The sequence below is a fragment of the Hermetia illucens genome, chromosome 6 (genome assembly GCF_905115235.1).
Source record: "Hermetia illucens chromosome 6, iHerIll2.2.curated.20191125, whole genome shotgun sequence".
NCBI classification, from domain to species: Eukaryota; Metazoa; Arthropoda; class Insecta; order Diptera; family Stratiomyidae; genus Hermetia; species Hermetia illucens.
The window spans coordinates 56,321,682-56,335,905 of record NC_051854.1 but is presented as its reverse complement, the minus strand read 5'-3'; the positions used below and the strand labels follow the sequence as shown (position 1 = coordinate 56,335,905).

The following is a 14,224-nucleotide window of genomic DNA, read 5'->3' as shown; positions in this document are numbered from 1 at the left end:
TGAATAAACTGTATAAACTTCCGCACTAATGTATGTATTATGTATTCAATTCAACTAAACTAGAAAGAATGGCCCAGCCAACTGCATCTACTGAAGATGAGGTCAAGACTGAAACACCATCTATGTTTGAGAGCTTGCTCAAAGCATGAGCCAAAAAAAAGTGAAAATAAAATCAACTTTGTTTCGAGAGTGTAAAGTAATAGTTACTCTAGATTTTGGAATAGAGAGGGGCTGGTCCCCAAGGCCTGTGAGAAGCACTTTGTTGGGTATCTTGCTGGAATCTATAGTAAAGACAATATTTTCAGTTAACATGGTCTTTTCTGCTCCGGAGTCGACGAGTGCTCCAGATATCACTTTCAGGTGAAAGCGTTGCCAAGGTTGTGGGCAGCAGCAGAAGTTAGTCCAGTATGAGGTGATAAATGCTATCAAATAAACACACATATTTCATTTCTCGACTGGGAGCTTCAAGGACTCGAATGTGTTACTGTACTGAGAAACTGAAAAATATAAGCCTGGCAAAATTGCATGGAAAGTTCTAGTGAACAGGAGTGGGTATACTTCCAGGCGTGCAATAAATGTGTCCGTCCCTTAACAAAACGTCATGTGAACTTGCCATCAACAAGTGGGTGCGGACTCAGGACTCCCAGCATCCTCAGCAAAACAATATTTACTTCGGCCTGGTTTAGGTCTGGACTTATGATGGATTTCACTTGAATATAGTTCGTACCCATTATCAATCTGTCGTTACTTTCGGTTACGCTGCTCCCAGGGCAGTGGTGAGGCAGCGTCTGATGAGTTGCCTCTTCCCTGGACGAAACCATCAGTCAACTTTTTCGTTCTTTTTTGCCATCACTGTTGTGTAAATGAGAGTTGTCTGCACCGCAAAGACATGGCAAGACGAGCAAAACGCCGCGTGTAGGCTTTAAACTTAAAAGCAAATGGAACAAAAATCTGTCGTCTCCAAGGGCCACCTGGTCGCCACCGTTACCGTCTCTCTCATGCTTCGGTGGGGCAATGTTGAGGGATATGCAACTAAAAGAACGGAGAGAAAAAAACTAAAGAGAATATTCCAAGGCCTCCTCTCTTGCTCATGTTCATAAGATTTAAAAATTTCGCCTAGAAATTTTAAAAATTTATTCGGAACCTTTAACAATTGATCAATATTTGGCCTTATTCTTAAAAATATTGTTGTTATTATCTCATCTACTCGATAACTAATTCGGAGCATTATAAATCGCCGCAGTAGACAGACTTTAAAATTGAAATACTTTAAAATTAAGACCATTCAGTAAAAGAAAAGGCCGGAACTAGAATTACACAGTAAAATAAACAGAGCAAGATTTACAATAAAATTAAATTAAAATTAAAAAATTAAAGTGAATTTGTATCACAATAGTTGACTTTTTATAAATTTAAGGATCCTCTGTCGCCCAATTTTATTCCACATGACGTGTGGTTGATTGCTTCCCGTAACGTACCGAGCTTCGCTGAAATGGAGGAAAAATAATTTTTAACCTTGCAATTAATGCTATAAATGGTAAATTAATTTCACTAACAATAGAGATCAAGTAGCTGAAAAGAATGAGAGATCCCAAACAACCGTTGAGTAGCTAGTTTAAAGAAACAAATGAAACGGTATCCGGTCTAGGCCTGCCTTAATAAGGAACTGCAGACATCCCGGTTTTTTCGCCGAGGTCCACCGACTCAATATCATTAAAAGCTATCTGGCGTCCTGACCTACGTCATCGCTCCATCTCAGGCCAGGTCTGCTTTTTCTTTTACCATATATATTGCCCTTATAAACTATCCGAGCTGGATCATCCTCGGATTAAGTAACCCGCCCACCGCAACCCATTGAGTCGGATTTGATCTGCAACCAGACGGTCATAGTATCGTTATAGATTTTGTCGTTATATAGGCTACGGAATCGTCCATCCTCATGTAGGGGGCCAACAATGCTTCCGATGATTCTTCTTTGACCCTATGGTGAGACGTTTCGAGTGGAAAAGTTTTTGTAAACTGAAATAGGCTCTGTTGGTTGCCAACAACCGTGCGTGGAGTTCATCATCGTAGGTGTTATCGGTTGTGATTTTCGACCCTACATAGGAAAAATTATCAACGGTCTAACAGTTGTAGTCTCCTATCTTTATTATTCTTGTTTGACCAGTGCAATTTAATGTTGTTGGTTGGTTGGCTTGTGGTTGCACGTCTCGGGTTGTTCTTCCCATGGTGTCTATATCGTCAGCATACACCAGTAGTTGGGTGGACTTGAAACGGATGGTGCCTCTCGCATTTACCTCGGCATCACGGATCAGGTTAAAGAGAACGCATGATAGGGCATCCCTTTGCCTTAGACCGTTATTGATGTTGAATGGTCTCGAAAATGATCCTGCTGCTTTTATCTGACTTCGTACATTGGTCAGGGTCAGCCTAGTCAGTCTTAAAAATTTCGTCGGGATACGGAATTCTCCTAGGGCCGTGTGCAGCTTTACCCTGGCTATGCTATCATAGGCGACCTTGGAGTCAATGAAAAGATGATGCAACTAATGTCCATATTCCAAAAGTTTTTCCACCGCTTGCTGCAAAGAGAAAATCTAATCTGATGCTGATTTGCCTGGAGTGAAGCCTCTATGATATGGGCCAATGATATTCTGCGAGTATGGGGCTGAAAGCTTATGGACAATAAAAATTAACCTAGTTGTCTTCAGATGGGATCATGACCAATGAGACCATATGGTTTTTGCCAAAACTGAACGGAGGAATTTTATCTCCTGGGACCAAGGTTTGCATTTTTCTAAAAGGACATATTATCCTGTAACATATTATGTAGTTTGAGAAAAGATGCATTCTTTTGAATGATGGGTTTTGACGTCAAATAAAAAGATACGCTTCCGTGCGGAATGATAATTTGGATTGTGTTGTTTTTTCCATTTGAAATGATCAATACTAGAATACTTCTCAAGGGTAAGATTTATTGCTTGAACTTGGGAAAAGCAATAAAGACGATGATTCCGGAGAAATGTGACTTGAGGAACAGTAGTAACTTGCGAAATATTGGACAGCTGAATAGAGAATAGATCGGCATTTAAAAGATAACCGGAAAAGTGGCTACAGAAAGCGAAGAGAACGAGTTGACCACTCAAACATTCTGTGATTAACTACACAATAACCAACAATGAAGGACCCTCCCCTATATATCACATTTGAAGAATTCTAGTGAGCGTTGGATACGCTAAACTAAGAAGCCCAGCCAAAACAAGAAAAAGTTCGCGAGACAAAGAATAGATCCATCTCAAACCTTTGGAGTTGTTGCCAGTGGTATATAAGATGATCTAAGCGAACCAGTGAATAGAGGAGTCAAACGAGGATAACTGCTCTCTCCGATATTTACAGTGTTGGACGAAGTAACGTGCAACCGTGCACCCAAAGGATATCATTCAGCCGACTGGAAAACCTGGACCCCGACAAATAAAATGTGCAAAAATCCGGATTAAGAATCCAAAATCCAGAAGATTAAGTGCATAAGAATCAAATAATGTTCCAACAGACGACTTTGAAGGATACTCGGGCAGCATTATGACTAGAAATTCTATTCCGTCGCTAGTAAAAACTCTGCGTTTAAAAAAAATTTACTAGTGACGGTAACGGCATCTCTAACTTAATTCCCTTATTTGCTTCGATGGAAACACAGTCAATACACTTCAATGGTAGACTTGAAATCGTCTGGAGGGCACAACTACGAGGGAGGGCCCATAAGTTCCGGGAATTACGCTGTGGTAGGGAGGGAGAGTGGGGGAACCTATTGTTTGACCACATGTCTGTTAGTGTTGCTCCACCTGCGTCAGTGTGCGAAGTTGTGTCGTTGTGAGTGCAGCGATTCAACCCTCAAAATCAGCTCGAACCCTGAACCCTGAATTCTTTTCCAAGGTGATTACTGATGATGAATCATGGGGCTATGGATGCGCCTCAAAAGGAATATGAAAGGAAAGCGTTTTGTCACTGTAGAGGAGGTGAAATAAAAATCGCTAGAAGGCTTAAAGGACATCCCGATGAGTGAATTTAAAAACTGTTTTGAACAATGGAAGAATTGTTTGCAGAAGTGCGTTGTAGTCAAAGGCGAATACTTTTTTTGAATCCCCTTCGTAACATGAAATTTAAAAGTAAAAAGGGGAGGATATTCTGTCTGATCGTGATCTGATCCGCAATAAAACTCCTACACGCTTGATAGTGGCCTTAGATCATATAGATAGGTAAATTTGCACTTTCTGAGCCTTATTAAATAAACAAGGCGAGAGATATTGCACAATAAATTCGCTAACCATTTGAAACAGTAGCTAACAAACGACTGGATAGCACCAAGTAACCTCGCACATTCTTCATAGTGAAAAAAATTATGATTACCTTTGATAACATTCATATAATGTCTGGCCATTCCGATTAACCATAATCGACCACAAATCTAATGCTTGCCAATTGTGCCGGAGGAATTCATTGAAATGTTCCAAGTTCTGTTTCAAACAGGGCCGATGATAGTTATTGGCAAGCGGAGCCAGTGTTGTGACAATTGGGAAAATATTCCGTAGTCTGAAGGCCTTCATTAGTTCCAAGAAATCATGCTTCATATCCATTAAGTCGCGACCGTGTAAGATATCCACCGAACCAATGTTAACGATAATGTATTTACTGAGGTTTCTAAATGTCCGCACACGTTCCGCGGCACTCGCTATTGTCTGTCCAGAAACGCATAGCCCTGACTGCAGGATTCGATGTCCTAAAGTGAATTGACAATTTAGTTCCATTTTTGCCATGAAGAGGAAAAAATCGTCTCCGAGAAGTTGATATATGTAGAGATGAGCTGATCCATTTTCGGTGTATTCTTGCGGTCGGCTCCACTTATTCCTGGAACAATAGCCATCAACCAGTGAATGGGCTATGAACAATCATCGCATACTCACAAATAATCATAATTATCTCTGAAGAAGCATTGGTTATCCCCTCCATTCCTTGGTGATTTGAAAAATATGCCGGAACCTCTATTCTGCATGGATTTGTAGGATGGTTTCTGGTTACGAACCATGTTGAGGATATGCTGTGACTTGGGACTAGTGCGAGAAAGATTGAAGATGAAGGTACCATTGTGATCTTTATAGCAAATCACGCCGGGAATGTTCAGTAACGAATCAACGATGTTCTCCTCGAAAGGAAATTTTTCGCCTGTGTGCTCATAATAGTCACCTGAGGATGAAATCAGAAAACATATTGCGTCTATATTTAATGACATGCCTTAAGCCCTTTGAATAATCAAGTGCCTCCTGTTTTACAAATCTTATTGTGAATTTAATAGAGCAAATTATTAATCTTTTAGTTAGCATTTTTCTTGATCTCGACCTTCATTGCATGCTAATTTTTTCGATATAAACGTGGTATTACTATGTAAAGCCTTACTCCGCAAATCTTGAATAGTGGCCCCTGTTTTGGCGCGGGAAATTAAAATACTACGCATAAGAACATCCAGCGGTACATCATCAATATTGGCGAAAGAGTCTGCGTTGTTGAAAGATGGATTCATATTTTCTACGATTGGAGGATCACTCGATACTTCATTCAAGTCAGACAGCATTATGGACGACATTAAGGACTAGGTAGCAACACAGAACACAATTTTAAATCCAATAAAAATCACGGATCCACTATACGACGGCAATAAAAGGAAGACTGAATCTGGTATAGAATAATTTTATATGGATGGAGGGTACAGTTATCGGCTATGGATGGCAAACAGGTTTTTATACTGATCGAACAGGGTGATTTGATATAGTAATAATTTTAAATTTTGAATTACGTTTGGCCCGATCCCTGGCGGTTGATGAAATGTAACGCCACTGCTTAATTGCTTCTAAACAACCCTCTTTTGTGCTGTTTTTCTGAAAAGTACCATCATCAAACCTCGCATAATAAAGCGCAAAATGTGCAGTAGAGGAAGTACTCTGATACAATTAACATACAACAAAAAGGCAATACATCCAATATTGGCCTTAAAATGGGCGCAGATTAGATTCGTCGGTTGTTTACGTTAAATAAGGAATATTATAATTAAACTCTAATATCTAGCTTGTGTTGCAAGTCAGTATCTGGGTGGGGTAATTGTTGCACTGAAGTTAACATGTTGTGAGGCCTACATTCCTCCGCCACAACTCAAGCTCTATTCATACCATCCCGCACCCAACACTGAACGTATCAGACAAGAAAGAATTGTTCCATACATTTACTATGAGAGTATTCGTACGACCCACAGCAGGCGTTCGGTATCCAGCACGGAGCGTTTTCAGCACACCACAGACGAAAGTATTCATACGATCCAGCAGCTAGCATGTCCACCATGTAACGTGCCAGGCACAAAAGAGTTGTTCCAGACATTTACTACGAGAGTATTCATACGATCCAGCGGCATGCGTTCCGGATCCACACAGACACAGCACAACACAGGTCAGAATCCTTGCACAAAAAACTTCCCGTGCTGGATGGTATCCCAATAGGGAAATCGAAAAGCTATTCCATTGGAAGCCAAGAAGCATAGACATGGGCAATAGGCTGTTTAGGAAATGTTCCGTGACCGACGCGACGGACAGATTTTTTTGCATTTATGCACAGACTGCTGAACTCCGACAAAAGTGCGCCGTCGGAATACCAACTAAACACCTCCATGTTCTCAGAGAAATAGCCTGGAACCGTTTGACATATTACTTCGGGCTAGCCCTTCCGCTCTCCCGGTTTAGGGAGCCTTCAGGTCAGGGAATTCCTTGCACGAACAGGAGGGGAGAAACCTCTTGTCTTTCTATCCCTCCGCCGGTCGAGTTCAATCTTCTTTGTAACAAGAAGAGCTCGAATATACGTTAGTCGTCCCACCTTTCACAAGAGAAAAAGGGGTGTTCGGCAACCACTACTCCATTGCAGAACACACAATCAGGAAATCATACTTTCCAATCTTGTGCAGGTAAGACTGAAAACCTCTATGTCCACTTAAAAGTTGGGTAAGGAAGTAATCAATCTCATCATGCATTCGGTTCAGCCACCGATCTAAATTGCAGATTGGCCACGAAGTCCACCTGCCTCGCTACTCGGTAAGTGTGCGTTGACGTTCATCACGAGCAATCAACTCTGGTAGATCTTCGCCCTTGCGACTCTAGACAGCTTTACGTTCCTTAACAAGGAGGACAAAGGGGATCACTCTCAAGATCACTATCACGGCCGGTTTTGAGACACCGCAGTAAGCAGACACCACTCGCAAGAGTTCCCTGTCTCTATACCTGGGGGAGGCGTTTATAGTGCACCTGCTTGTCAAGGGCATCGGCTCATATCTCCGCGCCGTAGACCAGAACGGACTGCGCTGCTCCCATAAGAAAACATCTACTGGTAGACATAAGGCCCACAATATTCGGCTTAAACGGTCTACGACAAGAGGATGCCCTATCATGCGTCCTCTTTGACCGGCCCTCGAGAAAGTGATCCGTGATGCTGAGGTAAATGCAAGAGGTACGATCCTCTTTAAGGGGGTCATCCCGTGTGAAAGCCGTTTTTTGCCCTTTTTTAGAAATTTTTTGTGAAGAACTGGAGAAAGATGCAAATACGAATTTTGCACCAAAGATTTATTTATATCTTGAGCGTGCACAGTAATTTTTCCAGCCCCATCCCTCGCCACGGGAGTGGAGGACTAGCGAGGAAAGTGTGCCATGAGTTAGGGGCAGAAAGAAACACATGAAGGGAGATCATTCTTTTCTGCTTCTAACGTTTGGATAGTCGGTTATCACGCGGTGCAGTTTTTAATTAATTTAAACTCATTCATTAAAATTAATAAAGTCTAATTATTACATCCAATGTCCGGATAGCTGAGTGGTTAGAGCACAAGGCTGTCGTACGGAAGGTCGCGGTTCAAATCTCACTGGTGACAGTGGAATTTGTATCGTGATTTGACGTCGGATACCAGTCGATTCAGCTGTGAATGAGTACCTGAGTCAAATCAGGGTAATAATCTCGGGCGAGCGCAATGCTGACCACATTGCCTCCTACAGTGTACTGTAGTGTACCGTTACGGTCTTGAATGAAGTGCTCTAACACACTTCAAGGCCCAATATGGATTGTTGCGCCAACGATTATTATTATTATAATTATTACATCTATCGAGTATTGATTGTAAAAACCTAGTCTATGCTCCGGTGTACCTAAAAATTGTGGTTTACAAAAAAATGGACTATTTTAGCTAAACGGTTTCGAGAAAAACGCATTTAAAAAGTAGAATGCGATTTTTAGCCATAAAACCTTAACTGATCATTAATCTGATATATCTAGCCCATAAACCTTAGATTTCTTGAAGAAACACATGTACGGCCTTGACTTCAATTCTTGTCCTTTTAGCGAAGTCATTCGAACGTCATTCGGACCGATAAATATGAGCTTTATTATGACGATCGACATAAACTAGCATGTGACTTATCACGTGTTTAATACTATAATTTCCGAATGACTCTGAATATCAAAAAATATCTAGATACAATTGATGCCAAAAAAAATTCGATTCCTCGGATCTGACACACGGGATGACCCTCTTAAGTCCACCTAACTACTGGCCTATGCTGACGATATCAACATCATGGGAAGAACCACCCGAGACGTACAAACTGCGTTCATCCAGATTGAGCAGGCGGTTATTGGCGCGAGATCTTGGGCTGCACATCAATGAAGGCAAGGCAAAGTATATGGTGGCAACGTCAGCACCAAAACCAACCAACCAACAACATCAAATCGCACTGGTCAAACAGGAAGAATAAAAATAGGAGAATACAACTTTGAGACCGTTGATAATTTCTCCTATCTAGGGTCGAAAATCACAACCGATAACAGCTATGACGATGAAATCCGTTCACGGTTGTTGGCAGCAACAGAGCCTATTTCAGCTTACAAAAACTGTTCCGCTCGAAACGTCTCACCATAGGGTCAAAGCTCTTACTATACAAGACAAGGATTTTGCCAGTCCTCATGTATTCCTTGGAGACTTGGGTTCTTAGCAAGAAGAATTGCGAACTCTTGGTTGAGTTCGAAAGAAGAATCCTCCGAAGAATTTTTGGCTCCCTACATGAGGATGGAAGATTCCGTCGCCTACATAACGACGAAGTCTATGAGCGATACCATGACCTTCCGGTTGTGGATAAAATCCGGCTAAATAGGTTACGGTGGGCGGGTCACTTAATCCGTATGGATGAGGATGATCCAGCCCGGAAAGTCCATAAGGGCAATATCTATGGTAGTAAAAGAAGACGAGGCAGACCTTGCCTAAGATGGAGCGATGGCGTAGGTGAGGACACCAGACAGCTTTTAGGGATATCGAATTAGTGGACCTCGGCGCAAAACCGGGATGTCGGGAGTTCCTTATTAAGGTAGGCCTAGACCGGATACCGGTTGTTGCGCCGTTGATGATAATGAATATTAGGCATTAGCCGACTTAAGGCCGAGACTCCGGCTGCAGCCCTGTCCGCTGCTGCTTTGATTTGCTCGAAGAAGCTCATATTTGAGTCGTGCATTAATCCAAGATATTTAACAGCTGGTTTTGACTCTATAGTCAACTAGCCGATCGATATAGGACGCAGAGTCGGGATTCTCGTTCTGATCAAGATGACTACCTCGATTTTTTTCAGTGCAAGGCTGAAACCATAAGCAGTCATCCATATGCTTATTCGGCGCATCAATTTGCCAAGTCTGCTTTGCGCCTGTTCAACAGTGCATCCGGCAACAAGTGCCGCAACACTTCGTCTGCAGCATAATCGACCAGGCACGACTTTTCTTGCATGTCGAGTCTTAGCAAACTATCGTAGGTAGCGTTCCAGAGATCCGGCCCTAGGATGAATCCCTGTGCTACTCCCGACGTGATCTCCATCTTCCTCTAGCCATCTAGCATCTCATAGAACAGGGAGTGGTAATGTCTCAATATCCGCAAGAGATGGCTAAGTTCTCTAATGTGCGTAGTATCTCTGTCCATCTAACGGAATTGAAGGCATTTCTGACATCAAACGTTACGAGGAGCGCTATCCGTCGAGATCGGCGGCTGTGTGCCTCGGCTTAATGAACCGCATCCATGACCTCTGAAACAGCACCCACCGTGGATTTCCCTGCTCTGAACCCGAACTGACCTGGGGATAAGTCTCCGGCAGTGCTTTTCGAGCATATTCCCGGCCGTGTCAAGCATACATAGCGGTCAGTATGCAGACGGCAGCGCGAGTCTCGCCACCTTCCAGCGACAGGGAAAAATACCCTCCTTCAGGCAGGCGTTGAACGCCCCGAGCAGCAACTCTGGCCGTTGGCGGAACACCAGTTTGTAAAGTTCCCGCAGAATACTACCAGGACCTGGCGTTTTCTTCTTTTTCATGGCGAGACCTACTTCTTCGAGTTCTTTTATTGTAAAAAGACAGCAGTCTTCGACACTTTCCGCGCTGTCGACTTCAACCCGTACGGGATGTCTGGGGAATAATGCCCGTACAATGCGGTCCGAACAGCCCCGATATTCCGGGTGACAAGCTTTTAGCCAAGTCCCCATGGGTCCTCATCTACCTCATTGACCAGATTCTGCCAGCTTTGCTCTTCAGAACACAGTTGATTTCGTTCAAATGTAGAATAATCGGCTCATTCACCACGGTCCTTGACTAAATATGAAGAAAACGCTGAGAATCTGGCTGTTCCTCAGTGGCGTATATCTTTAGGCATCCTTTATGTTAGCAAGTGGTTTAGCTTTACTCCTTTCAGTCATCTCATTATATCAGCGATATCATTCAATTTTCGGACTTCGTTATTCTAATGTGATCATATTCGATGGCTTTGTTAAATTGCTTGGTCTTTCATGACTCCACTAACCAACTGTGCTTTCACGTTCCTATGCAGATCCTCATTACGAATGAACCAGGGAACGTCTACTACGCTTCCAAACACTTTATTTTGGAACGTATGACCTGAAGGTTTGATTTTTTGGCACAGCCCCAGAACTGGATGCCGTACGTCCATATGGGCCTTACGATCTGCTTATAAATTAGCAGCTTGTTGTCGATGGTCAGGTGGGAATTCCCCCCCCCCCCCCCCCCAATAGCCAGTACATCTATCAGTAGCTGGCATTTTACTCATTCTTCTTTCTTAATATGTGTCTTTTCCAGCTGAGCTTAGCATCGTGTGTCATACCTAAGTATTGAACTCACTGGTCTGTGGCACATCTTGCCCGTTTATGATGACTTTAGCTGGATTTTCTTTTTTGTTTTTGATGTTAATGTTCGCTGATTTGCATTCGTTCAATTTTATTTTTCATTTCTTGGTCCATTCTACGATGTTGTCAATAGCTGTTTGTAACTTTATTTTTGCTTCTTCCATAGCTTTACCTGTGGTAAGGATGGCAGTGTCGTCCGCAAATGTCGCTATTTTGCCTTCACAGCAAGGTATACAGGAGAAATAGTGTTGGGTCCAAGACACTGGCCTGCAGTACACCAGTTGCATGTTTTTCGTCAGTTTAGAATAGGTTTCCTCGTACTTCACTCTGAATAGACCCCCTGATACATATGATTTTAAGATATCGAAAAATTTTTCTTGGAGGTCCCTATGCAATTCATGCAACAGTCTTTGGCGCCACACCTTATCAAACGCCTGGGCGACATCGAGAAAAATTACTGAGCACACCTGCTTTTTTTTCCAATGCATTTTCTATCGACTGGCAATGATGCATTATCTGTATCATACATAAAAAAGGCGACATCACGCAGTGCAGCAATTATAGAAGTATCACGTTGTTGAGTGCCATTTATAAGATATTCTCCTCTATCTTGCTAGGCCGGATAGCCCCATACGCTCAGAACCTCATTGGCCCATATCAAAGAGGCTTCACTCTAGGCAAATCAGCAACAAATCAGATTTTCTCTCTGCGGCAAGCGATGGAAAAAGTGTTGGAATATGGACATCAGTTGCACCATCTTTTCATCGACTTTAAAGGCGCCTATGACAGCATAGCCAGGGTAAAACTGTACACGGCCATGAGAGATTTCGGTATCCTGACGAAATTAATAAGACTGACTAGGCTGGCCCTGACAAATGCGCGAGGCTAAATAAAAGCAGCAGGATCACTCTCGAGACCATTCAACATCAACAATGGTCTACGACATGGGGATGCCCTATCATGCATCTTCTTCAACCTGGCCCTGGAGAGAGTGATTCGCGATGCCGATGTAAATGCGAGAGGCACCATCCTCTTCAAGTCCACCCAACTACTGGCCTACGTTGACGATATCGACATCATGGGAAGAACAACCCGAGATGTCCAGTCTACCTTCATCCAGATCGAGAAGGCGGCGGAAGATCTTGGGGTGCACATTAATGAAAGCAAGGCAAAATATATGTTGGCAACGTCAGCATCAAAAACCGACCAACCAATAACATTAAATGGCACTGGTAAAAATAGAATAATGAAGATAGGAGACTACAACTATTAGATCGTTGATAACTTCTCCTATGCAGGGTCGAAAATAACAACCGATAAAAGCTATGATGATGAAATCTGTGCACGGTTGTTGGCAGCCAACAGAGCCTAGTTCGGCTTACAAAAACTGTTCAAAGCTCTTACTGTACAAGACAATGATCTTGCCAGTCCTCATGCATTCCTCGGAGACTTGGGTTCTTAGTAAGAAAAATTGCGAACCCTTGGCCGCGTTCGAGAGAAAAATCCTCCGAAGAATTGTTGGCTCCCTACATAAGGATGGACGACTCCGTAGCCTACATAACGACGAAATCTATGAGCGATACCATGACCGACATGTTGTGGATAAAATTCGGCTCAATAAGGTTACGGAAAGTCTATAAGGGCAATAACTATGGTAGAAAAAGAAGACAAGGCAGACCCTGCCTGAGATGGAGCGATGGCGTAAATCAGGATGCCAGACAGCTTTAAGGGATCTCGAATTGGTGGACCTCGGCGCCAAACCGGGATGTCCGGAGTTCCTTATTGAGGCAGGCCTAGACCGGATACCGATTGTTGCGCCGCTGATGATGATGATGATTCCCTCCCTTCAATACTGCTTTGATTTTATCTGGCATTAACTCAATCAATTGTCTGTAGTAATTGAGTGAAATACCGACATTCCAGATTTATTTTATTGCTTTGTTCTTTTTAGGGTTTTTACGATTCACATATCACACAAAATAGCACAGCAGTGTCAACTGGAACAGTTCTAGACTATTTCCAGACTAATTTAAGCTCAGAAGCTGCATTCGATAATGCGGCATCACGCAGTCATCTCGGAAAATCAGACCGAGAGGAATTAGCCTGCCGATAGATGACTCTAAATAATTTCACTCCATCGTGCTGGCGATTTATTTTTTAATTTTTCCATAAATATTACTCTCGTATAATCCGTCTGAGTCCAAAATTGATATTATTTTGCAGATTTTAAGCGAACAGTACGCATTTTAGCCGGTTTTTTCGTGGCCGCCTTATTTGAAGACCTATTTCTTCTAAGCGTCTACGCACACTTTTCGACCTGGTATCTATTTGGCAACACTGCGAAAGTCCACAGTTTATTCGATTGGATGTAAGAAATCAGTTTTTTAGGCAAACTTCTTTTAAATCACGACCATCCCTCTCTCTAAAGTATGCGCAAAAACCTCAAAACAATCACATGACAACATCCTACTTCCTTCCCGATCGCAGTCTGTGACAGATCCTCGTCTCTTAACGTCAAAATCACAAATTCCTGCTCACTAGTTAACTTTCAGATTTTCACGGTTTAACACTCCAGCCACTACTGAAAATTCTTCAAAATTTTGTTCAATTTCAATCACGGGACTTCTAAGTACACCCAGCTTCACAGCAATGATCATAAGGGGGTCATCCCGTGTGAAGTCCGTTTTTCGCTTTTTTAGAAGAACTGGATAAAGATACAAACATGAAAGTTTTCACCATATATTTACTAATATCTAGAGCATGCGTAGTATTTATACACCCATCTCCAAAAAAGGTGCATTTCCGCTGCCACGCTAGTGGCGCTGTGATCATCTTAAAAAAAAAAGTAAACGGCATTTTAACGTGCGGACTTACCTACAGTCCGCAAACTAGGATTATTAAAAAATATTAAATACTAAATTTTTGGTGCCGTGTTAAAATGTTTTTTTTGTGAATTTTGGTGTTTTTCAAGGCTTCTTTAATGAA

The 14,224-nt window shown here is 42.4% G+C and overlaps 1 protein-coding gene across 1 annotated transcript; it reads right to left on the bottom strand.

The window, feature by feature from the left end:
• Window positions 1-1,117: 1,117 nt before the first annotated feature.
• On the bottom strand, window positions 1,118-5,758 carry LOC119659639 (maternal effect protein oskar). Its single transcript, XM_038067839.1, has 4 exons — window positions 5,446-5,758; window positions 4,956-5,235; window positions 4,402-4,899; window positions 1,118-1,487 (listed from the first exon to the last, which is right to left on the bottom strand). The coding sequence occupies exons 1-4, from the start codon at window positions 5,630-5,632 to the stop codon at window positions 1,388-1,390; spliced, it is 1,065 nt and encodes a 354-aa protein (XP_037923767.1). The 5' UTR covers window positions 5,633-5,758; the 3' UTR covers window positions 1,118-1,387.
• Between the last annotated feature and the right edge of the window lie 8,466 nt (window positions 5,759-14,224).